The sequence below is a fragment of the Muntiacus reevesi genome, chromosome 1 (genome assembly GCF_963930625.1).
Source record: "Muntiacus reevesi chromosome 1, mMunRee1.1, whole genome shotgun sequence".
NCBI lineage: Eukaryota > Metazoa > Chordata > Mammalia > Artiodactyla > Cervidae > Muntiacus > Muntiacus reevesi.
This window is the reverse complement of record NC_089249.1, coordinates 193285096-193312326: the sequence shown is the minus strand read 5'-3', so window position 1 is coordinate 193312326 and position 27231 is coordinate 193285096. Positions and strand designations below refer to the sequence as shown.

Below are 27231 nucleotides of genomic sequence, written 5' to 3'. Positions count from 1 at the left end.
CCAAAGACATCACTTTGCTAACAAAGGTCTGCATAGTCAAGGCTGTGGTCTTTCTAGTAGTTGTGTACGGATGTGAGAGCCAGACAGTAAAGAAAGCAGAGCACTGAAGAATTGATGCTTTCGAACTATGGTGCTGGAGAAGACTCTTGAGAGTTCCTTGAAAAGCAAGGAGATTAAACCAGTCTATCTTAAAGGAAATCAACCCTGAATACATCTTCAAAGGACTGATGCTGAAGTACCAGTACTTTGGCTACCTGATGTGAACAGCTGACTCACTGGACAAGACCCTGATGCTGGGAAAGACTGAAGGCAGGAGGAGAAGGGGATGACAAAGAATGAGATGGTTGGATGGCATCACCGATTCAATGGACATGAACCTGGGTGAACTCCAGGAGATGGTGAGGGAAGCCTGGTGTGCTGCAGTCCATGGGGTCTCAAAGAATTGAACATGACTTGGCAACTGAACAACAATAAATTAGGCTGGTGTTATAATTTTGGTTTATTAAAGATTGTGGTCTATTTTAAACCAAAAAAAGTTGACCTTACACCATGTAAAACTGAAATACACCAAATACATGAACATGAAGGAAATCTAAGGAACAGATTAATAGAAGTAAGAACAGAAGAAAAACTGAGTATTTTGAAATGCATGAATTGTATAGTACAAAATTATATTTCAATAAAGCTGTTTTCTCAAAGCAAAAAATTGTGACAGTACCCACATCACTGAGTAGTTATGTTTTAAAACTTTAATGTATGAAGCACCTAAAACACTAACATTCAAAAACATTAGCTACCATTATATTCTTACTAGTATTAAAACCTAAACTATTGTCATCAAAAGGAAATGTAATGAGACTTCCCCGGTCTACAGTAGTTAAGAATCCGCCTTGCAATGCAGGGGACATGGGTTTAATGCCTGGCGCAAGTACGCCCACCAGCAGCAATTACTGAAGCTTGCTCCCTCATTCTGGAGCCCCCGAGCTGCAACCATTGAGCCCCTGTGCCACAGCTAGAGAATCTGTGCACCTCAATGAAAGATCCTGCATGATGAAATGAAGATCCTGTGTGCCTCAACAAAGACCTGAGGCAGCCAAAATAATTTTACAAAGGAAATGCAGTGTTGATGTTAGTAAGTATATTACTGGCACTATCTAGGACTTGACTCAGGTATATACATAAGAATTTGTTGTTAATAAAGCAGCAATTGCAAATCAGTCAGTCAAGGAGTTCTTCAGTAAGTTGTACTATAATTTTTTTCATATTTCTGGAGGAAAGTAAATTTTATCTATGTCAGTCCACATAGCAAAAGACACTCCATGAAAATTATATATTCAAATGTTAAAAGCAGTACATTTTAGAAGAAATTTAGAAAATTTATATATAATCAAGAATTTGACTTTTTAAAGCAAAGTAGCAAATCCAGTAATTATTTTTAAAAACAGAATCCTTAGTTATATTAAAAAATTACAGCAAAATATGAAAAATTAACATAGTAGGATAACCATTAGGAAAATGTAAACACATTTGGTAATGTATGTGAACCTTCTGATAAAACATGCTAGTACATGAGGGTTTTAAAAAATTTTAACTCTCAAAGGCCATCCCCTGAAACCCACAACAAACAAGACTACCAGAGAAACTGTGGTACTGTTCCTGAGCAGGCAAAGAAAGTCTGGTATCAGTGCTATTTTAACATAGTAGGGGAAGTCCTAGCCTGTTTTGTTAGATATGAAAAACAGGCCCAGAAATACATATTTGAAAACTTTTTTTTTTTTCAAATTTACATATCTCTATTGAAAGATATTTCAATTTCTACACTTGAAATTCCAAAGGAACTCAGTGTTATTAGACTTTAGCATGGTAACTGTGTAAATAAAAAGCAGTAAGAGGAAACAAAGGCCTAACAACGGGATTGACTGAATGGACCACGACTTTGAAGATGAGCAGGCTCATCAGTATGGGGAGAATTCCTACAAAAGCTCTAGGAAACTGGGTGATGGAAAATCTTTTGACGAACATCCTGTGGGGTGAGCCTTCAACCCGCATTGCCCTTCCAGCCTCTAAACCCCACGGTAGACCTGGTCCCGCCTCCAGCCCCGACCCTTGGTGTGCGAGACATCGTCCGCCCAGAGTCCGGTCACAATCCGGGCTGTTTCTAGCCTCCACCTCTTTCCTTTGGTCCAATGCTGTCTCTACCTGCCTTTCTGGGCGGAGCCAAAGCCCTACCTGCATCCAGTCATGCGGGAACTACTTACAACTTGTGTGAATCCACTTAATATAGCTGACACCTCTTTTTCAAGGTGGGGAACAGAAATGATGCCAGATATTCCCATTGTCTGTGCCTCTCCCTCTAATTAGCTTTGTGGTGGTTAGTTGCATCCTGGCTAGGTGAGGCCCTCAGTGAACCCGAGTGTACCATGCTGGAAGGAGGGCGTCCAAGGACGAGTTCCTAGTAGGAGGCTTCAACGGGCCTCCTTTGGGCGGCCTGGCTGGCTCTTCTGGTAGCTACCCGACCAATGTAGGTATAATCAAGAGTATCTATTTTGATTCTTGGAACCATTTATTGAGACATAATTTGCCTACCATAAGATACACCTATTGAATTTATACAACTCAATGTTGTCTTCGTATTGATAAATTTACTGGTAACCATCACAATTTTATAATCTTTTCACTTCAAAAGCAGCTTCTGGCTGTCAAATCACCCACTTCATTTCTCTCAATATCTAAACAACCACATATATACTTTCTCTATATGTAGACTTGCACTTTCTAGATTTTTCATATAAATATTTTCACTTAAAATGTTTTTCAAGGTTCATCCATGTTGTAGCATACATGGCTCACATCATCTTGGCTTTGGAGAATTTCCATGTGAATATGCCACTTTGTCACTCACTGAATAACAAAATCTGAGACCATATTTATTTGATTTATCTTGCTCAGCACTTGACAACACTGTCACTAGGAGGCCAAGCAGAATAAGGTCAATCTGCAGCAGTGATCTCAACATTGCCCGCAAGGTCTCAGACTCAGGCAATTGTAAGAAATTCAGTGGGTAGGTTTTTAAAAAAATATTTATTTGACTGTATTGGATCTTAGTTGCAGCACATAGGATCTTTCATTGTGGTGTATGGACTCTAGTTGTGTGCAGGTTTAGTTATTCTGCAGCATGTGGGATCTTAGTTCCCAGACTAGGGATCAAACCCAAGTCTCCTGCATTACTTAACCCCTGGTCCAGAGGTTAAGGCGATGCTTAACCTCTGGACCACTGGAAAAATCTATAGGATACTCAGGTCTTATTTCAGACAATTAGGCTACATCTAAAGCCAATCTATAACCCTTAGTCATTGCAAATAATTAAAGGGGGCAACAGATGGGCTAGTCACAATGTACACACCTTAATTAAACTACAAAATGACATATTCCTCCATACATACAAATGTGTAACACAAAATTGCACATGCAATTCTTGTTCAGGATTTATTTTTAAGGTTGATCTGGATTATCATTATCATTACAATGGTTTGATTAAACCTCAATAAAGCATCATCAAGCAGCTGCAGACATGATAGCCAAACTCAACATAATCCAAGGCTGCTCAAGCACGAGAACTTTGTCAATGCTAAAACGAGTTTCTGCAGGTCTGTATCTACACCCAAGAACCACACTCAGGAACTGCCACTGATGGCATCAAGCACAGCAGATGATCAGGACCAGCTCTATTCACATGAGTTTTTCTGTTTTCACAGCAGATGTGTGGAATGACAAATACAGAAGCAGGTTACATCATCAGTGACAGCTGTTGTCTGACCGAGAAAAATACAGTTGTTTTGCCAGACCGTGGTGTTGGGTTTAGGGGTGAAAGAGAATATTATTCTCAATTTCTGCACAGCTTGAGATTAAAGATTCTCCCTCAGATGCTGGGGTTGTTCATCTAAAGTCATGAAAAAGGGGTGACTCACATTAGATGTAACCTTCTCTCGTGCCATGCCAGGATCAGCATAAGAATGACAGGATAATTTTACAAAATTTATAGACATACCATATCCTTCACCTTGGACAGCATGCAAAGAAAGTTAGTTGATCAGTCATGTCCTACTCTTTGTGACCCCATGGACTGTAGACCACCAGGCTCCTCTGTCTGTGAAATTCTCCAGGCAAGAATACTGGAGTGGGTAGCCATTCCCTTCTCCAGGGGATATTCCCAACTCAGGGATTGGACCCAGGTCTCCTGCATTGCAGGCAGATTCTCTACCGTCTGAGCTACCAGGGAAGTCCTCACTGTAAATGAGGTTAGTGAGCACTGTTACACATTTAAGCACTCACTGTCTTCATAATGTCAATCCAACAAGAGAATCCAGCAGGTTAGACAAGGATAAAGTGCGTATCCTGAAGGTCCACTTTAGACCCAGTTGCAAACTGAAAGTGCAGTCACTATACTGGCCTGGTCTAGCTATGAGAGGAAAGACAGACACACTGTGTGCAAGAATTTGTTCTTGTTGTTTAGTTCCTCAGTCGCGTCGGACTCTCCCCGAGGTCATAGCCAAATCACAAATGCTTAAAATAGATCTACAGAACCCCCAGAATTCTACACCTCTCAGCAACTCTTAAGATTTCAGACTCAGGATAGTATTTTCCAAATACTCCATATTCAGTTTCTCTTGACTGTGAAACACCTCATGTTTATTAAGAATGAGGAACAATCTAATGGAAAATGATGACTCCACAATTAACTTCTTTACATTCATAAAGGTTTTCTCCACAGTGAGATTATAAGTGAACATTATTTAGCAGAATTAGAATTTATGCAGGAAAAGTTACATTGGATATCTTCAATAAACAACCACGTAAATCTCTAAGAACAAGTTAAAATTACTTTCTTTTACCTAAAGGTATAAACTGTAAAAAAAATTATAAAAAAACTTACCCACATAACTTAAATCGTAGGATTTCTGTCTACTGCAAGATCTCCCATATTTAAAAAATATAAATTTCACTGAGGCAAGAGTGAACGGCTGTCCATGCCTCTTAATATTATCATATGGCTTCACTGTGAGTTTTATTTATTTGGCTGTGCTGGGTCTTATTTGTGGCACGTGAGAACTTTGTTGCCTCATGCCAGATCCTCTGCTGCTGCACATGGACTTACTAGTTGCACTGTGCAGGCTCAGTACTTGCAGTGTGCAGCCTTAGCTGCTCTGTGGCACGTGGGATCTTAGTTCCCCAAGCAGGGATTAAACTCGTGTCCACTGCATTGCAAGGCAGATTCTTAACCACTGGACCCCCAGGGAAATCCCCACTGTGATATCTTACATAACAGTTGTGAGACTTACGTCCTTCCCACACTCTTAACATTTGTAAAGCAGCCCCCAAGTGTTGACCTTTCATGTTGTTGGAAGTGAATCAGAAAGACAAAAAGCTTTCCTCTGTGCCTTACATTTATAGGGTTTCTCTCCAGTGTGAATAGCCTTCTGTGTGGTAATGGATGAAATGGTACATGTTTTTCCACATATATTACACTCGCAAGTCTTCTGCCCCGTATGAGCTCTAAAATACTTAAGACAATTCCCTGGCAGTCCAGTGGTGGTTACAGTTCCATGCTCTCACTCCCAAGGGCCCAAGTTTAATCCTTGGTTGGGGAACTAATACCCTACAAGCTGCATGGTACAGCCAAAATGAATAAATAACATTTCAAAAATGCTTAGAAAGGAAAAAAAAAAAAAAAAAAACAAACCAACAACAACCAAAACTTAAGAGTTGAAGCAGCAGCAAATGCCTCCCCTTATTCCAAACACTTATACAGTATCTCACTAGTGTGAATACATTTGTGAATGGCAAAGGGTGAAGAACTGGCAAATCTTTTCCCACATTTATTACATTCTAAAGGCATCTTTCCATTATGAATTCAAAAATATTTAGTAAGGGATTTCCCTGGTGGTCCAGTGGTTAAAACTCCGCCTTCCAATGCAGGGGACTTGGGTTCAATCACTGGGAACTAAGGTCCCACATGCTCTGGGGTGCAGGCAAAATTTTTAAAAAAATGTTTCATAAGATATGAGAAAGCAGGTTGGCCTTTTCCACATTTGTCACATTTCAATAGCCTCTCTTCAATGTCGTTTTATATGGTAAGAAAGGCTTGAGAAGTGAGAAAAGGTTTTTCCACATTCCTTACATTCATATGGTTTCTCTCCAGTGTGAGTTCGTTTGTGTATGATAAGATATGAAGAAGTGGTAAATGTTTTCCCACACACATTACACTCAAAAGGCTTCTCTCCAGTGTGAGTTCTAAAATGTATAGTAAGATATGAGGAATTAGCAAAGGCCTTCCCACATTTATCACATTTAATAGTCTTCTGTGCAGTATGAGACTGTAAATGTCTAATAAGGTGTGAAGAAGAAGCAAAGGCTTTCCCACATGTGTCACATTTAAAAGGCTTCTCACCAGTGTGAATTTTCGTATGTCGAGTAAGGCCTGAAGATCGAGTGAAGGTTTTTCCACATGTGTCACACTTAAAAGGCTTCTCTCCAGTGTGTGTTTTCATATGTTCAGTAAGGCCTGAGGATCGAGTGAAGGTTTTCCCACAAGTGTCACACTTAAAAGGCTTCTCTCCAGTGTGAGTTTTCATATGTTCAATAAGACCTGAAGATCGAGTGAAGGTTTTCCCACATTCCTTACATTTATAGGGTTGCTCTCCAGTGTGAGTTCCCATGTGAATGTTAAAGGGCAGAGAGTGTTTGAAGTCTTTCCCACATTCCTCACATTTGTAAGGTTTTATTACTGTGTGAATTTGGCTGTGAACACGAAGGTATGAAGATAATCTAAAGGCTTTCCCACAATCCCTGCATTTGTAGGGTTTTATTCCAGTGTGAATTCGACTGTGAACACGAAGGTATGAGGACAATCTAAAGGTTTTCCCACATTCCTTACATTTGTAGGGTTTTATTCCAGTGTGAATTCGACTATGAACAAGAAGGTATGAGGAAAATCTAAAGGCTTTCCCACATGTGTCACACTGAAAAGGCTTCTCTCCAGTGTGTGTTTTTATATGTTGTCTATGGCTTAGGGATGCAGTGGAGACTTTCCCAGAGTTCTCACATCTGTAGCATTTGTTAGCAGTGTGAGTTGGCACATGTGCACAAAGCCTTGTTGAGTGAACAGAAGTTTTTCCATATTCCTTCCATTTGTAGAGCTTTTCTTTATTGTGAGCTCTCACTTGTGTCCGAAGGTAAGACTGATTAACAAAGGCTCTCCCAATATCACTGTGTTCTAAGGCTTTTTCTTGTATGTTAGATTTCCAGGGTATAATATCTGGAGTCAGCATGACAGTTTTTCCACACTGATTAAACATGGAACATTTTTCTCCAGTAAAGGATTTGTTGTGCAGAGTAAGGAAGTTTTTCCCATACTGATTATCTTCATAAGGGTTCCCTCCATTTTGAGTACTCCTGTGTGTCCTAAGGCATGAGTGATCACTGAAGTCTTTCCCACATTGCTCACTGTCATAGAGTTCCTGTGCTTTATGGCCTCTTGCCTGTGGAGAAATGGAAGAATGATGATTCAAAGATTTCTCAGACTCATTAACTCCTCCTACCCATCTCAAAATAGAAACATTATTATAATGAGGATGAATGATTTATATCATCTCCATTACATTCATACTATGCTTGCCCTGTTGATTTATTTCAATTTAAATGATGAAATCCTTCTGTAAGAATGATGTGCCATATACTCTCATCCTAAAAGAGTTCTACAGGGGACTCCCTGGTGGTTCAATGGTTAAGAATCCACCTTCCTATGCAGAGGACATGTGTTCAATATTTGGTCATGGAACAAAGAACCCATATGCCATGGGGCAACTGAGTCTGTGTGCTGCAACTAGAGAGAAAGCCGACACACTGCAATGAAGACCCACAGCAGTCAAATAAATAAGCAATCAAAATAAAGTAGGGGATGGGTTCAAGATGGCAGAATAGAAGGATGTGCACTCTTCTCCTGTGACAGCACTGAAATTCCAACTAGCTGTTGAACAACCATCGACAGAAAGATGCTGGAACTGACCAAAAAAATATACCCCCTTCTCCCACAAAGGAGAAGTGGCAACAAGATGGTAGGAGGAGTGCTATCACAATAAAATCAAATCACATACCCACTGCATGGGTGTCCCATAAACTGGAAAACAATAATACCAAGTGAGTTCTCGCACTGTTGTGAAGTCTCTGAGCCCCATGCAAGGCTTCTCAGCTTCCAGATCCAGCAAAGGGAATCACCATGGAATCACCATGGAATCTGACTTTGAAAGCCAGTGGGATGTGACTGCAGGACTTCCACAGGATGGGTAGAAACAGAGACTCCACTCTTGGAAGTCACAAACAAAATCCTGCATGTATCAGGACCCAGGAGAAAGGAGCAGTGACCCCACAGGAGACTGAACCAAGCCTACCTGCTAGTGTTGGAGGGCTTCCATCAGAAGCGTGGACCACCAGGTGGCTCACCTGGAGGTGGGGCACTGGCAGCAGCAGTCCTGGGAGGTGTCCCTTGGTGTAAGCCCTCTTGGAGGTCATCATTACCTTACCACAGAGCCTGCAGACTCTAGGACTGGGCTGCCTCAGGCCACACAACTAACAGGAGGGAGCACAGCCCTACCCATCAGCTGACAATTGTATTAAAGTTTTACTGAACAAGGTCCTGCCCACCAGAGCAAGACCCAGTTTTTCCAACTGCCAGTGTCTCCCAATAGAAAGCTTACACAAGCCTCATAGCTTTATCCACCAGAGGGCAGACAGAAGCAGCAAGAAGAACAACAATTCCTCAGCTGTCAGAACAGAAACCACATCACAGTAAGTTAATCAAAATGAAAAGGCAAAGGATTATGTCTGAGATGAAGGGACAAGATAAAGCCCTAGGAAAACAACTACATGAAATAGCGCTATGCAACTTTCCAGAAAGAGAATTTAGAACAGTAATAGTGAAGATGGTCCAGGATCTCAGAAAAAGAATGGGGAAAACACAAGAAATGTTTACCAAAGACTTAGAAGAACTAAAGAACAAACAGAGATGAACAACAGACTAGAAGATATCATAGCAGAATAACTAGATAGGATAAGTGACCTGTAAGACAAAATGACAGAAATAACAGAATATAGGAGAAAAAAAAAAATGAAGACAGCCTAAGAGACTTCTGGGATAACATTAAATGCACCAAAATTCACATGATAGGGGTCCCAGAAGGAAGGATCTGAGAAAACATTTGAAGAGATAATAGCTGAAAACTTCCCTAATGTGGGAAAGGAAATAGTCAACCAAGTCCAGGAAGTGCAGAGAATCTCAGGCAGGATAAACCCATGGAGGGTTTACACTGACACATATTAATCAAATTGACAAAAAATTAAAGACAAATATATTAATAAAATATTAAAAGCAACAAGGGAAAAACATTGGTTTTATAAACAAATAATACACAAGGGAACTCCTGTAATGCTATCACCTGATTTCTCAAAAGAAATTCCATAAGCCAGAAAGGAATAGCATGATATATTAATACTTAAAGCAATGAAAGGAAAGAATGTACAACCAAGTATATTCTACCCAGCAAGACTCTCACTCAGATTTGACAAAGAAAAGTTTTAGACAAGCAAAAGTTAATGAGAATTCAGCACCACTAAACCAGCTTTACAACAAATGCTAAAGGAACTTCTCCAGGTAGGAAACACAAGCAAAGGAAAATACCTAAAAAAATAAACCTGAAACAATTAATAAAATGGAAATAGGATCATACATATCAATAATTACCTTAAATGTAAATTGATTAAATGCACCAACCAAAGCAGATTGGCTGGGTGGATGAAAACATGTACATATACGCACTTTCACTTACCACATCACTCTATTTAACCACCTAAATTGTATGTAATTCTTTTATATTGTTAGGTTAATCATGTGTCCATTATAGCTTGCAATTATAATTATCTTTTATTTTTTGTCTGGCTATTGGTTGTGAAAATTGATAAACATCCTTTACTATTGTGACTATGTAACTATTATTCATTTTAACACCACTGTATCATAATTGGTCAACAGAAAATAATAGAATTCTATACTACTAAAATTATCACTTAATAGAAAAACCTGTAACCACTTTTTAAAATCCAGATGACTTATCCATGAATTATCTTGCAATTTTTTTGAAAAATACAAATGCCCAGGTATTGCTTTTTTCTCCAAAGCTCCAGATGTGATTCTAATGAGTGGTCATGTTTAAAAATAACTGAACTATATGACGAGCTTTTACTTTTATATAATTTCACCTTTTCTTTTTCATATTCAGTGCTCCCATTTCACTTAGTTTATGTTTTCCAGTTTTTTTGTTGTTGTTCTTTCTCAAGCCTTTATGCAGTGTAGTAGAAAGACTTTTGTATACATACATATATGTAAATAGTATGTATAATATATATTTTAGAAAACTTACAAATTTTTGATTAGCTAAAACATTTATGACATTTTGGTTCTACATGTTTAAGTATAATACAATGCTAGATTTCTAATTTATATTCACTCAAAACTCTGGTATAGATCCATCTATTCTAGCATCTAGTATTACTGATAAAAGCCAAGAAAGCTTACTATTTTAGTTGTTTTTTTAAAAAAACTGAATGAGGCTTGAAATGTTTAATCCATATCTGAGAATATAAAGAAATACTATGTTGTTAAAAAAAATTAACACATGATACAATATTATTAATTAATTAAAGTACAGATTTTGTTCAAATTTCACAAAATTTTATGTTAGTGTTCATTATTTGTTATTCAAGATTCCACACTGTATTAAGTTGCATTGAGCAACTTCAGCTGCATGCAATAAGTTCTGATAAATTTTCTTTTCATTTTTATTGTTACTAATATTTTCTAATTTTCCTTCTTATGGCTTCTGAGCTACATCTGTCATTTAAAAGTGGACATTTAATTTCCAAATACATGGGGTTTCTAGAGTATCCTTGATATTAATTTCTCATTTAAATGCTTTCTTCTCTGCCATCACCTTCTGTGTTTTTTCAGTCTTTCAACTTCATTGAGGCTTTCAATGGCTAAGTTAAAGAGCTCTCTTGGTAAATGTCACATTGCACTTGAAAATATGAGGGTTATTTTCAGTTATCTCTTGATATTGATTTCTAACATAATTCCCTACAGTGACAAGAGAACAGACTTTATGATTTCAATACTCTTAGAGCATGAAATTTCTGCACCTTGTTTTATGTCCCTGGATATGTTCTAGTGTTTGCTGGTTTATAGTCTATGGGAACCTGAATAGAATTTGTATCCTGCAGTTGTGTGAAAATTGTATAAATCTTAATTATGTTGAATTGGTTCATAGTATGTGTGTGTGTGTAAGGTCTACTATACCCTTCTACTTTTCCTCTGTTCATTCTATTAATTTCTAAGAGTTGATGTTGAAACTCTACTAAAAACCTTAATTTTTATACCTAAAACAATAATTGTAGTATATATAGTGTATAAATGTAGTATATATATGTAACTTTTTTCTGTATTTTCTAAGTCTCCTATAAATGTGTTATCATACTTTCATAATTTAAAAAATAAAAAAAACAAAACAAAAGAAGAACAAAAAAATAAACCTGTTTCTTAAAAAAGAAAAAAAGGCTTCTATACAGCTTCAATGAATTGTTTTGAAAACTCCATGTCTAATTTATATAAGTGGGAGTGATTCCTTGTGGGAATTTTGAAGCAACAAGTATCAACCTAGGGATAGGATATCCCCAAGCTAGTCATAATCAGAATTTTTTGAGAGACATTGTTACCTCCAGGGTGAATGCTTTTGATCTCAAATATCTATCACTTGTGCTCATATTCTAAGGAAAATCCTAAAATTATCTACATGGAAAATAAGAAATATTTTTTTGAAATTTAGTGACCTTACCTTTTGTATCCCATTTGACATCTTTTTCCCAAAAATATTCTGCCGAATTCCTGAGTCTTTGGCTTTAAGTTGCATTCCCCACTCTAAAAGAGAATGACTAATTTAAGACTTTGCAAAAAGAACTGGATGTTAAAGGAAGTAAAAACAATAAGGCTCAGTTGTATGTTTTTCCAAATTAAGCATATCTTTTAAAAAGGCAAGACAGATTGGGGGAGTTTGATTATATCAAAAATTAAGTAGTAATATATGTATATGTAGTCAAAATTCAGCATTTGATTTAAAAGACAAGTCTTTGAAAATTAAACATGAAGGGAAGAGACAGAGTATTACCAGGGAATGTTCTGGACAAAGAGTATACATCAAAATGTTAAAACTAAAGAAGAAACAACAGGTTATTTTATGAGATCATTGGAAATTCTGATTATAAGTAAGTACATATGAGGGGCTTCCCAAGTGGTGCCAGTGGTAAAGAACCTGCCTGCCAATGCAGGAGACACAAGAGACATGGGTCCGATCCCTGGTCGGGAACATCCTCTGGAGGAGGGCACTCCAGTAATCTTGCCTGGAGAGTCCCATGGACAGAGGATCCTGGTGGACTACAATCCAAAGAGTCATAATGACTTGGACATGAGTGAAGCGACTTAGCACTCACATACAAGTACATATGAGAAGTTGAGGAAGGTACAGAGCATCCGAAACCAATGACCTCAGCCTTCTGAGAGAAAAGCACATCTTAACAAGTTGTCTCCTTATAAATAAAAAACATGCTGAAATTTTATTAACATGCAAAGTTCTTTACAATCACTCACCTTGGAGGATTCCTCTCTCTACAGTACTCAACTCTTCTTCTTCCAACCAAGAGATCAGAGTGGGTTTGAACACCTGATATCCTGTTCATGAGGAAAGATCTATGAATAGAAACAGCCCTCCAAACAAGACAAACCTTCCCATGAATAAGGTCCAGTATCTAGTCAGGTCATTAGAATGAATGTGGTATTAATAATATTCCAAAAGAGATATAAAGGTGAATAGTTCCTCTTTCTGTGTCTCAGAGAGACCATCTCTCTGGCCCCTGAAATAAAAGTTCAGACCTACATGTACATTTACAAAGCACTAAGACTTTTATTAAAGTGGAAAATGAAATAAGTGCAAAAAGAAATGTTCATTCTCATGGAGAAGCCACTAAACTGCTGCTGCTAAGTTGCTTCAGTCATGTCTGACTCTGTGAGACCCCACAGATGGCAGCCCACCCAGATCCTCCGTCCATGGGATTTTCCAGGCAAGAGTACTGGAGTGGGGTGCCACTGCCTTCTCTGGCTATTAACAGGCACCTAAATTTTGGTGTCTATGAGAATCATGTCCAGTGCTTGTTAAAACACAGATGACTGGGCCCAAATTCCAGTGTTTCATTCACTATGCCTTAGGTGAACAATTGAGTAATGCTGTTACTATCTATTTCTGCTTTATTGACTATGCCAAAGCCTTTGACTGTGTGGATCACAATAAACTGTGGAAAATTCTGAAAGAGATGGGAATACCAGACTACCTGACCTGCCTCTTGAGAAACCTGTATGCAGGTCAGGAAGCAACAGTTAGAACTGGACATGGAACAACAGACTGGTTCCAAATAGGAAAAGGAGTACCTCAAGGCTGTATATTGTCACCTTGCTTATTTAACTTTTATGCAGGGTACATCAAGAGAAATGCTGGGCTGGAGGAAGCACAAGCTGGAATCCAGATGGCTGGGAGAAGTATCAATCACCTCAGATATGCAGATGACACCACTCTTATGGCAGAAAGTGAAGAAGAACTAAAGAGCCTCTTGAGGAAAGTCAAAGAGGAGAGTGAAAAAGTTGGCTTAAAGCTCAACGTTCAGAAAACTAAGATCATGGCATCCGTCCTATCACTTCACGGCAAATAGATGGGGGAACAGTGGAAACAGTGGTTGACTTTATTTTTCTGGGCTCCAAAATCACTGCAGATGGTAATTGCAGCCATGAAATTAAAAGACACTCCTTGGAAGGAAAGTTATGACCAACCTAGATAGCATATTAAAAAGCAGAGACTTTACTTTGCCAACAAAGGTCCATCTAGTCAAGGCTATGGTTTTTCCAGTGGTCATGTATGGATGTGAGAGTTGGACTATAAAGAAAGCTGGGCGCCGAAGAACTGATGCTTTTGAACTGTGGTGTTGGAGAAGATTCTTGAGAGTCCCTTGGACTGCAAGGAGATCCAACCAGTCCATCCTAAAGGAGATCAGTCCTGGGTGTTCATTAGAAGACTGATGTTGAAGCTGAAACTCCAATACTTTGGCCACCTTATGCGAAGAGCTGACTCACTGGAAAAGACCCTGATGCTGGGAAAGATTGAGGGCAGGAGGAGAAGGGGATGACAGAGGATGAGATGGTTGGATGGTATCACCGACTCAATGGACACGGGTTTGGGTGGACTCCGGGAGTTGGTGATGGGCAGGGAGGCCTAGTGTGCTGCGGTTCATGGGGTGACAAAGAGTTGGACACGACTGAGTGACTGAACTGAACTGAACGCTGTTAGTTCTAAAACCATATTGTTACATAAACCATACTGGGTTAAAACTCATTCATGTAGAGACAAATGTCTACTAGTTTCCATTGTGTTCAGATTGACATCACCCATCTTGGAACACAGACAGTACAGCACATATGTCTGTCTCCTAAGAGGCTACAGGAATGATGGTGGCTGTACCTGCTGTGGTCAGGTTCTTGTAGTTCTCCAGCATCACATCTCTGTATAGCTTTCTCTGAAAGCAGTCCAGTAAAGTCCATTCTTCCTGGGTGAAGTTCACAGCCACATCAGCAAAGGTCACTGAGTCCTGAACCATCATACACATACTAGCTTCAGTAAAGTAAGATCTTCAACAGTGTTCGGTAGGGAATGAAGCAGGAAGACTCAATATCAACAGAGGGCTTCAAGTTCTCTCATCATCTCCCCCATGACACAAAGGTCTTCTTTTTATCTACACTCATTTCTGATCAATATGGAACCAGTAACACAATTCTAAGCAAATTACAGATATTTTTACAAGCTGATGAATAAATAAATTCACTGAGAAATACACACTCTCATTCCTTATCATGTCAGAACAACAGGAAAAAAAACACACAAAACGGGAGACAATCATGAGACAGACCTTCTGCTTCCAGAAGGTAATTATTGAAATATTATGATTATTCAGAGCAATCCCTTGGCAATATGAGAGCTTCCACTTTGGGAGGCAATTCAAAGGGATTCAGACAGATTTTATTTAAGTAGCTCAAATGTGTCCATCTGGTAAATGCAGTAGGTCATTTTGTATAAGGATATACTTTTTTCTTACCTGAGAACAATTTCTCAAACACTCAGTTACCATCCTGTTTGCTTCTATCTTTACCTCAGGAAGGCAGAAAGAGTCCTTAGTAAGAACACCTAGGAGAAGAAAGAAGGCATGAGCACCCATAATTTATCATAATTCCCCTGGTCCTTGCCTAGAAGTCATTCCACTTTAGCTCAAAATTCCCAAATATACCTGTGCATTCAGAAAATCTCACAGAGAGGAAAGCTGATGAAGTAGGAGCACGTTGAGCTCACATCCCTCTCAGGAACAAATAAAAAGTACATCCACACGTGGAGCAAGTCTCACTGAAAACAAACTGGACATCAGCAGAAAGATGCTTCCAAAACCAAGTCTGTATAAAAAGGTCCTCACAGAGTCAGGTAGGAAAGGAAGGGAAGTGGTCAGGGTCCCACCAGGAAAGGGACATAGCAGAGGAACATCATGGGCTTGGAGGTTTGAACCACAAATTGGACACTGCAAACCTGTGGTCTGACATCAGGAAGACAAGTTCCCTTAGCTGGTTTTAAAACAAGTGGGATTTACAGGAGGGCTGTAAGAATCCAAGACTCTACTCCTGATGAGAGTGCACAGCTTGCTTATTCCCAGGAACAAGGTGGAGGAAGCAGGATCAACCTGCCTGAAGCTCAGGTCAGTTTTCATCTAGGGAAAAGTGTCTGCTGCCAAGGAAGAGTATACACTTGGGGGATGTACCAGACTGGGACCCAACACTTCATCTGATTGGGGTGAGAGAGGCTACTGCTGGCACTTGTGGAGGTGGTGGATCACGAGTTGTCTGGCTCCTTGACTGGCTTCCTGGACAGTCTCAGTGTATGTCTGGCACACAGCAAACCTCCTGCTCTAGCTGTTGAGAGAAAAGAGAGTGCACACTTGGAGGGAACAGAACCAACTCAGACTCGACAGTCAAGGCTTCTGCTTCCAGCACGTTGGGACCTGCCCCACCCCTGCTGACAGGTCACTGACAGCCACTGAGCATGGGAGAAGGACCAGCCCACACAGGGTTCTGGCTTGAGCCCTTCTATCTCCAGCCATCACCCAACAAGGTGACAGCTGCCAAAACACCCTGAGGAAAGACATGACATGTGCTCACTTTGTCTTTTAAAATGTTATTTGTGGCCACGCCACACAAATTGTTGGATCCTAGCTCCTTGACCAGGTATTGAACCCATCCCCCTGCAGTGGAAGCACAGAGTCCCCACCACTGGACCACCAAGGAAGTTGCCCTGTGCTTACTATAGATCCAGCTGCCAATCAAAGCTATGGGGTACACGAAGAATGCATAAGGGTCGTTCCACAAAAGGACAGACCTTCAAAGATGGGATAGGCAACTGTTTCACTTAATTTCATAGTGACAGAGAAAGTTGAACAAAAGGAGAAGACAGAAGAATTTGTTTCAAACGAAAGGATACACATACAAAACCCTGACAAACAACTAATTCAACGAAGATAAATATAACAAGGGGTTAAAGCAGTAGTAATAAGAATGCTAATTGAACATGGGAAAAGAAAGAACACAATGAAAATTATAACTAGAAAATATAAAAAAGAACCAGTCAGAAGTGGAGAATACAATAACTGAAATGAAAAACACACTAGAAAGGATTAACAGTAGACGTGGTGACACAGAAAGTATAAGTGATCTGGAAAATAGAATAACAGAAATCACTCAATCAGAAAAATCAAATTAAAAAAATTAGGACAGTTTAGAAATTCCTTGGTGGTCCAGTGATTGGGACTGAGCACTTTTACTGCTGTGGGCCTGGGTTTGATTCCTGGTTGAGGAACTAAGTATCTTCAAAGCCACATGGTGGGGCAAAAAAAAACAGTTTAAGGAATTTCTGGGACAACATGCTGCATTCTAACATTCTTATTGGAAGGGTCCCAGAATGAGGAGAGAGGAAAGGGTCAAAATGTATTTGATGAAATGATGGTTGAAAATTCCCTGAATCTGAAGAAAGAAACAGATATCCAGGTGCAGAAAGTAGAGAGTCCCTAACAAGATGAATCCAAAGAGATCTGTATAAAAATATATAATAATAAAATGCAAAAGATAAAGAGAAAATTCTAAAGGCAGCCAAGAGAAAAACAAAGAATCACATACAAGGGACCCCTTTAAGGCTATCAGCTGATTTTTCTGCAGAAACTTTGCAGAACAGAAGAACTTAATACATTTAAAGTGCATTAAGGGGAAAACCTACTACTTAAGATACTCTACTCAACAAGGTTACCATTCAAAACTGAAGGAGAGATAAAGAAGTTCTCAATCAAGCAAAAACTAGAAGAGTTCATCAATACTAAAAGAACCCAAAGAGAAATGTTAAATGGTCTTCTCTAGGTAAAAACAAAAAGGCTACAACAAGAAGAAAGAATGTATAGGAAAGGATAATCCCACTAATAAAGGTAAATATATAGTAAAGGCTGTAGACCAAGGGTTTAAGTAAGCTAGCATGAAGATTAAAAGAAACTGTGACTACAATAATCAGTTAAGGGATAAACATAAAACACGACATTGAAAACAAACAATGTGGAAGAAGGGAGCAAATAATTTAGAATGTGCTTGAAATTAAATCACTTTTAGTTTAAAACAAGTACATCTAGTTACAGGTCAACATATGAACCCCATGGCAACCACAAATTAGTAAAGCTAAAGACATACACAGATTGAAAGTGAAAGGATGGAAAAAGATATTCCACACAAATGCAAACAAACAAAAACCTGAAGTAACATTACTCATAGCAGACAAAGAAGACTTTAAAACAAAGTCCAAACAAAAGACAAAGAAAGGCATTTGGTAATGATAAAAGCATCAGGATATAACATTTGTTAACCTATATGGCTTAATACAGGAGTATCTAAATAAATAAAGCAATTACTTACAGTCATAAAGGGAGACATTAACCATAATACAATAAAAATAGGGAATTTTAATGCCCAACTTATATCAGTGGACACATCATCAAGACAGAAAATAATAAAACAATGGTGCTAAAAGACACATTTAGGCCAGCTGGACTTAATAGATAACTACAAGACATTCCATCCCCAAATAGCAAAATAAATATTCTTTTCAAGTACGCATGGAATGTTCTCCAAGAGAGATAACATGTAAGCTCAACAAATTTAAAAGAATAGAAATTATATTAAGTATTTTTCTCTGACCACAATGGTATGAAACTAAAAATCAATTACAGAAAGAAAAATAGGAAAAGAATAAGCATGGAGACAAAGTAACACACTTATTACAAAACCAATGGTTTTGTAAATCAAAGAGGAAAACCGGAAAAAACGTCAAGACAAATGAAAATAGAAACAAAACTTCACCAAATTTATGGAGGCAGCAAAAGCAGTTAGACGAGAGAATTTTATGATAGTAGGCCTATCTCAAGAAATAAGAAAAAACTCAAATAAACAACCTAATTTAATACTGAAAGGAATTAAAAGAACAACCAAAGCCCAAAATTATCAGAAGGAAAGAAATAAAAAACATCAGAGAGGAAATAATCTGAGAAAAGATCAGTGAACCCAAGAGCAGGTATTTTGAAAAAATAAATAATGTTGATAAGGCTTTAACCTGGCTCATCAAGAAACAAGAGGAAAGAGGGTACCAAGCAAAAGCAATAAAAAATGGGAGAGGAGAAATTACAACTGATACCAGAGATGCAAATAATCATAATATTAAGGAAAAAAAATTCTATGAAGTTACATGCCAACAAATTGCACAATCTAGAAGAAATATGTTTCCATTGTCACACAATCTTCCAAAACAAAATCAGGAATAAATAATCTAAACAGACCAATTACCACTGCTGAAACTGAATTAGTAATCAAAGCCCTTAAAAATCAAAGTTCAGGGCAGAGAGTTTCACAGGGGAATTGTACCAAACATAAAAAGAAGGCTTAATACTTATTCTTTTTTGCCATGCCACATGGCATGCAGGATCTCATTTCCCTGACCAGGGATTGAACTCACATACACTGCACTGGAGGAGCAGAGTCTTAACCACTGGCATGCTAGGAAAGTCCCTTTAATACCTACTCTTATCAAACTATTCTGAAAAATTGAAGAGGTGGGAACACTCCCAAATACATTTTATGAGACCATCATTATCCGATGCCAAAATCAGAAAAAGGTAGTATAAACATTTAAATTACATGCAAATACCTCTCATGAATATAGATGCAAAAATTCTCAACAAAGTACCAGCAAACTGAATTCAAAAATCTATTAAAAAAATCATTCACAATGATCAAGTGGGATTTACTCCAGGGATGCAAGTATGATTCAACATCTGAAAAATCAAGTAATGTGATACACCACAAAACAAAAGGAAGAATAAAAATCACAACATCAGTTCAATAAATGCAGGAAAAATATTTTACAAAACTCAGTATCTGTTCATGATAAAGACTCCCATCAAAGCTGGTATGTAGAGAACATATCTCAACATAACAAAGGCCATTTATACAAGCCCACAGCTAACACCATACTCAGTGGAATACAGAAAGTTTTTCATCTAAAATCAAAAGTAAGACAAGGATACCCACTCTCACTACTTTATTGGAAGTCTTAGCCACAGCTATCAGATGAGAAAAAGAAATAAAAGGCATTCAGATAGGAAAGGTTGCAAAGAGTCAGACATGACTGAGCAACTAACACTTTCATTTTTTCTTTTTCAGATAGGAAAGGAAGAAGTAAAATTGTCACTATTTGCAGATGACATGGTACTATCAGTTCAGTTCAGTTCAGTCGCTCAGTCATGTCTGACTCTTTGCGACCCCATGAATTGAAGCACGCCAGGCCTCCCTGTCCATCACCAACTCCCGGAGTTTACCCAAACTCATGTCCATTGAGTTGGTGATGCCATCCAGCCATCTCATCTTCTGTTGTCCCCTTCTCCTCCTGCCCCCAATCCCTCCCAGCATCAGGGTCTTTTTCAGTGAGTCAGCTCTTCGCATGAGGTGGCCAAAGTATTGGAGTTTCAGCTTCAGCATCAGGTCTTCCAATGAATACCCAGGACTGATCTCCTTGAGGACTGGTTGGTTGGATCTCCTTGCAGTCCAAGGGACTCTCAAGAGTCTTCTCCAACACCACAGTCCAAAAGCATCAATTTTTCAGCGCTCAGCTTTCTTCACAGTCCAACTCTCACATCCATACATGACCATAGCCTTGACTAGATGGACCTTTGTTGGCAAAGTAATGTCTCTGCTTTTTAATATGCTATCTAGGTTGGTCATAACTTTCCTTCCAAGGAGTAAGCGTCTTTTAATTTCATGGCTGCAATCACCATCTGCAGTGATTTTGGAGCCCCAAAAAATAAAGTCTGATACTGCTTGCACTGTTTCCCCATTTATTATATATACATATAAAACCCTAAAATCTCCACCAAAAAACTAAAAATAAATGAATTCAGTAATGTAGCAGTATACAAGATTAATATACAGAATCCGTTGCTTTTCTATATAATAATAACTATCAGATACAAAAAGCAAGAAAAAAAATCCCATTTAAAAATGCATTAAGATTTTGTGAAGAGGCGAAGACTGAGCGATTGCGACCGTGTTGCCGACCTCAAGCAGCAATCGGCTTCTCCATGTAGAATCCAGGGGTAGGAGATTCAGAATCGAATCTCCTCTCCCTTACCCCTTCTGTGAGATTGTTTTGATCTTCAGCTACATTTTTCAGCTTTGTGAGGCAACGTATCATCAAAGACAAGGGCCAGCAATGTTACCAACAAGACGGATCCTCGCTCAATGAACTCTGTGGATTCATTGGGAATCTCAATACCCTTGTGGTCAAAAAATCTGACGTGGAGGCAATCTTCTCAAAATACAGCAAAATGTGGGTTGCTCTGTTCATAAGGGCTTTGCCTTCATTCAGTATGTTAATGAGAGAAATGCCCGGGCTGCTGTGGCAGGAGAGGATGGCAGAATGATTGCTGGCCAGGTTTTAGATATTAATCTGGCTGCAGAGCCAAAAGTGAACCGAGGAAAAGCAGGTGTGAAACGATCTGCAGCGGAGATGTACGCTCATCTTTTGACTTGGACTATGACTTTCAATGGGATTATTACGACAGGATGTACAGTTACCCAGCACGTGTTCTTCCTCCTCCTCCTATTGCTCGGGCAGTAGTGCCCTCAAAATGCCACTGTGTATCAGGAAACACCCCATGAAGGGGCAAAAGTGGCTTCAATTCTAAAAGCGGACAGCAGGGATCTTCTTCTAAGTCTGTTAAGTTGAAAAGAGATGACCTTCAGACCATTAAGAAGGAGTTAACCCAGATAAAACAAAAAGTGGATTCTTTACTGGAAAGCCTGGAAAAAATTGAAAAGGAGCAGAGCAAACAAGGAGGAGAGATGAAGAATGATAAGTCAGAAGAGGAGCAGAGCAGCAGCTCCCTGAAGAAAGATGAGACTAATGTGAAGATGGAGTCTGAGGGGTGGGCAGACGATTCTGCTGAGGAGGGGGACCTACTGGATGATGATGATAATGAAGATCGGGGGATGACCAGCTGGAGTTGATCAAGGATGATGAAAAAGAGGCTGAGGAAGGAGAGGATGACAGAGACAGTGCCAATGGCGAGGATGACTCTTCAGCACATAGCAGGGTTTAGAAATCTTATCCCATTATTTCTTTACCTAGGTGCTTGTCTAAGATCAAAATTTTCACCAGATCCTCTCCCCTAGTATCTTCAGCACATGCTCACTGTTCTCCCCATCCTTGTCCTTCCCATGTTCATTAATTCATATTGCCCTGTGCCTAGTCCCATTTTCACTTCCTTTGACCATCTGAGTAGTTATGTTAAGTCTTACCCTGTAATTTTTGCTTTTAATTTTGATACCTCTTTATGACTTAACAATAAAAAGGATGTATGGTTTTTTATCAACTGTCTCCAAAATAATTTTCCATTCATATAATAGCTGCTTCCCTAACTACAAAGGCAGTCTCATTAGTTGAGTTCTTTCCATTCATATAATAGTTGCTTCCCTAACTACAAAGGCAGTCTCATTAGTTGAGTTCTTTCCATTCATATAATAGTTGCTTCCCTAACTACAAAGGCAGTCTCATTAGTTGAGTTCTTTCCATTCATATAATAGTTGCTTCCCTAACTACAAAGGCAGTCTCATTAGTTGAGTAGAACCTGAGAGCAGCTTTGAGTTAGAGGTATGTGTGTTATACCCAACATAAGAGTGCTATGTGGGGCTGTTCAACACAAATGTAACAATGTATTTTTTGTGAATGAGAGTTGGCATGTTAAATGCATCCTCTAGAAAAATAAGTAGTGTAATAGTCTTAAGATTTGTTTTCTAAGGTTGATACTGTGGGTTATTTTTGTGAATAGCCTGATGTTTGGGACCTTTTTTTCTTAAAATAAACAAGACCTTATTAAACCAGGAAAAAAAAAATGCATTAAAAAGAATTAAATTACTAATTTAGAATAAAAAAACTTAACAAAAAAGACCTATACTCTGAAAACTATAAAACACTGAAGGAAATTGAAGATGATATTACAAAGAAGTGGAAAGCTATCCCATGCTCATGGATTCGGAGAATTAATACTGTTAAAATGTCCATACCACCCAAAGCAACTACAGACTTAATGCAATCCCCAGAAAAGTACTCATGACAGTTTTCACAGAACTAGAACAAATAATCCTAAAATTTACATAGAACCAGAAAAGATGCTAAATACCCAAGGCAGTCTTGAGAAAAAAGAACAAAGCTGGAGATATCACATTCCTTGACTTCAGACAATACTACAACTACAATACTACAGTAGTCAAACAGTATAGCACTGATACAAAAAAAGACACATAGAACAACAGAATACAGAGCCCAGAAATAAACCTACACACTTATAGTTAATTAATCTATGACAAAAAGAGGCAAGAATACACAATGGAGAAAAGACAGTCTCTTCAATAAATGGTGCTCAGAAAACTGGACAGCTCATGTAAAAGAGTGAAACTAGAACATTTTCTCATACTATGTACAAAAAAACTCAAAATGGATTAAAGATCTAAAGGTAAAACCAGAGCCATAAAACTCCTAGAAGAAAACACAGGCAGAACAGTCTGACATAAATCATAAAATTCTGTTTTTGGCTCTGTCCCCTAAAGCAAAGAAAACAAAAGCAAAAATAAACAAATGGGATTTAATCAAAAGCTTTTGTACAGCAAAATAAATCATCAACAAAATGTAAAGACAATTTACTGAATGGGAGAAAAACATCTGCAAATGATATGACCAATAATAGGTTAATATACAAAATATATAAACAGCTGTACAACTCAAAAAAACAAAAAGTCTATTAAAAAATGAAGGGAAGCCTTGAAAAAACATTTTCCTAAAGAACACATACAGACAGCCAAGAACTACAAGAAGATACTAAACATCATTCATCATCAGATAAATGCAAATCAAAACCACAATGAGATATTACCGCACACCTGTCAGAAAGGCTGTCATCAAAAAGACCACAAATGACAAATTTGGCGAAGATGTATAGAAAAGGGAACCCTTGAATTTTGTTGATGTGACCTTAAATTGGTGTAGCCAGTAGGAAAAACAGTATGAAGATTCCTCAAGAAACTATAATATGATCCAGCAATTACACTCCTTTGGGTACATATACAAAGAAAATAAAAACAGTAATTTGATATAAATTTATTTAATTGGTGGCTAATTACTTTACAATATTGTAGTGGTTTTGCCATACACTGCCATGAATCTGCCACGGGTGTACAGGTGTTCCCCATCCTGAACCCCCCTCCCACCTTCCCCCCCATCCCATCCCTCTGGATCATCCCAGTGCACCAGCCCCGAGCACCCTGTCTCATGCATTGAACTTGGACTGGCGATTCGTTTCACATATGATAATATACATGTTTCAATGCCATTCTCCCAAATCATCTCACCCTCTCCCTCTCCCCCAGAGTCCAAAAGACTGTTCTATACATCTGTGTCTCTTTTGCTGTCTCGCATATAGAGTTATCATTACCGTCTTTCTAAATTCCATATATATGTTAGTATACTGTATTGGTGTTTTTCTTTCTGGCTTACGAAGACAGTCATTTGAAAAGATACATGCGCCCCAATGTTCATAGCAACATTATGTACAAACAGAAGCCAAGATATAGAAGCAACCTAAGTATCCATCAACATATGAATGGATAAAGAAGTTTCACAAAATATCATTCAGTCATAAATAAGAATGAAATTTTGCCATTTGCAACAACACTGATAAACCTGGAGGCTATTATGCTTAGTGAAACAAGTGTGACAAAGACACATACTGTATGTTATCACTTATATGTGAAATCTAAAAAATGAAGGAAATGAATAGAACAAAACAGACTCAGAGGTATAGTGAACAAACTAGTGGCTACCAGTGGGAGGGCCAGTAAGATTGGAGTAGGGAATTAAGAGGTATGAACTACTATGTATAAAATAAAAAAGCTATGAGGATATACTGTACAGCACATGGAATGTAGGTGATATTTTATAATAACTTTAAATGGAGTATGGAGTATAACCAATCAAAATACAGAGTCATTATGTTACATACCTGAAACCAATACACTACTGTAAATAAATTACACTTTAACAAAAAGTTAAAAAAATAAAATCGACAGCGCAACTCTGAGATAAACACACTCAAAACCAAAAACTAAAAACCTCACAAGTATACACTACTGCCACGGAGTACCAGGGAAGTCCTGTCCCATCTGGAGCCACAGAGATAAATGGTGTGCCATGTTACCCACCAGGCAAAGAGTAATCGGTCATTTCACAGCCAAGGAAACCTAAACGCTGAGTAATGTGACTTTTTACTTATCAAGGCAATAAAATACATGAATAGGACTATGCAGCAACTCCACCTCATGCATACATACTAGGAAGCTGTCTTAGAGACCATCATTCTCTGGCTCATTTCAGCTCCTCTTAGGTAAACAAGCAGCACGACTGCTCAGAACCACAACAAAGAAATCTGTATTTTAAAAACAGAACCTAAAGCTAAGTCTCTGGAAAAAAAAAAAGCATTAATGACAAATTACCATGGGGCATATGATAGGCTGCTACGCTGCAAGACTGATAGTGAAATTTGCATAAATACTCTTTTCTGAATCACGATCATTTCAGTGTAGCTTGAGAATATAAGTGGATAGGGCCATCTCCATCCCTCTGAAGACATGGTTATCTGGAGCTCAGCTTCGTATCAAGCACAAATCAACAAATACTAATTATCAGTTATTAACATGATAAATTAGTTCCTCCTGTGCAGAGGACATATATGAAAGCTACTAAAACTGTATGCTCTACAACAAGAGTATCAGTAACATCAACTGCCATTTATTGACAACTATTATGTAGCAACTATCTCACGAGGACCGTATAAGTCTGTTTTATATTTGGAACAACTTCAGTATTTGAATCTGCTCTTTCAATTGTAAATTGCATACAGTCTAAACACTAATCTGGGCTTCCCTGGTGGCTCCGTTGGTAACGAATCCGCCTGCAATGCTAGAGATCTGGGCTCAATCCCTGGGTTGGGAAGATCCCTTGGAGAAGGGAATGGGCTACCCACTCCAGTATTCTGGCCTGGAGAATTCCACTGACTGTATAGTCCATGGGGTCACAAAGAGTCTGACATGACTGGGCAACTTTCACTTTAAACACTAATCAAGGGATTTCCCCGCTGGTTGAGTGGTTAAAACTCTGCACTTCCACTGCAGGGGACATGGGTTCAATCCCTGGTTGGAAAAATAAGATCCTAAATGCACACTAATGAAGTATATCTGACAAAAATTTAGGGTGCAGCTAATTTTGGACACTTTCAATGAAGAAAGCATCATAAAAATATCATTTTAAATAGATTACATGCTTAAGTTATACTATAGTATATTTTAGGCTTCCTTGGTGGCTCGCATGGTAAAGAATATGCCTGCAATGCAGATCCCTGAGCCAGGAAGATCCTCTGGAGAAGGGAGTGGCCACTCATGCCAGCATTGTTGCTTGGAGAACCCCATGGACAGAGGATCCTGGCAGGCTACAGTCCCATGGGAGTCTCAAGAGTCGGATATGATTGAAATACAACGAAGTGTTGGTTTCAGATGTACTCAAAGAAGATTCAGTTACACATATACACACAAGGGCCTTCTGAGATGATCTTCCAGAGTTGGAATCCTCAAATCTGGCTCAAATAAAGTGGTCCAGTTCTTTCATAATTTTTCGTGGAAAATAACACATGTCCTTCCCCCGAATCACATATATACTAACATGCCACCTCATCTCTTCAAAATAATTTCTCAGAGCTATCTCTGAGGCTGACTCCTGGGCAACAGTCCCCAGTAAAACTCTGAATAAACTCAATTCTTTCATTTTCAAGTGAACATCTTCATATTCAACAGGAATACAGCAGGATTACTAACTTCAAAATAACCAGAAGATGCAGGGGCCTGAGTAACCTGAATCAAACAGGATATTCATGACCTCAAAAACTAAAGTCACAAAGGCTTTCGAATAGGGAAGCACAGTGAATGACGACACCCCGAACACTCCCCTTACAGCACTTACGACCTGGATGAATGCAGGGCCTTAGGGCCCGAAGGATGTAAGAGAGAGTGGCCAGACCTGCCCAAGGAGATCTCTCGAAAATTCGGACCAAACCTGTCCTTTAACGCGCTCCTTGTATCCCACAGCCCTTCCTGAACGTGGGCCTCACCAAGGACACGATGAAACACAGGACGATCAAAACCACTCCATCCCAGAGGCACGGAGCAGCCGGACGGAAGACCGACACAGACAGTGACGCAACTTCCGCTTCCTACTTCAGCCGTGACGGGGTGGAGTACTGAGGTTAGGACTGTCAGTCAAATTCAGCCATTGCAGAGGAAACTTGCAGTTTCTCCCACCGTTGCGG

The 27231-nt window shown here is 38.8% G+C and overlaps 1 protein-coding gene and 1 pseudogene across 1 annotated transcript; one reads left to right on the top strand and one right to left on the bottom strand.

The window, feature by feature from the left end:
• Positions 1-3472: 3472 nt before the first annotated feature.
• Positions 3473-27231, bottom strand: LOC136155709 (zinc finger protein 266-like). The gene is made up of 7 exons (XM_065917722.1): positions 26877-27231; positions 25205-25333; positions 15295-15383; positions 14664-14790; positions 12749-12829; positions 11940-12022; positions 3473-7538 (listed from the first exon to the last, which is right to left on the bottom strand). Exons 3-7 carry the CDS (start codon positions 15325-15327, stop codon positions 6114-6116), a joined length of 1749 nt encoding a protein of 582 aa, XP_065773794.1. The 5' UTR covers positions 15328-15383; positions 25205-25333; positions 26877-27231; the 3' UTR covers positions 3473-6113.
• Positions 19709-22182, top strand: LOC136156599 (heterogeneous nuclear ribonucleoprotein C-like; annotated as a pseudogene).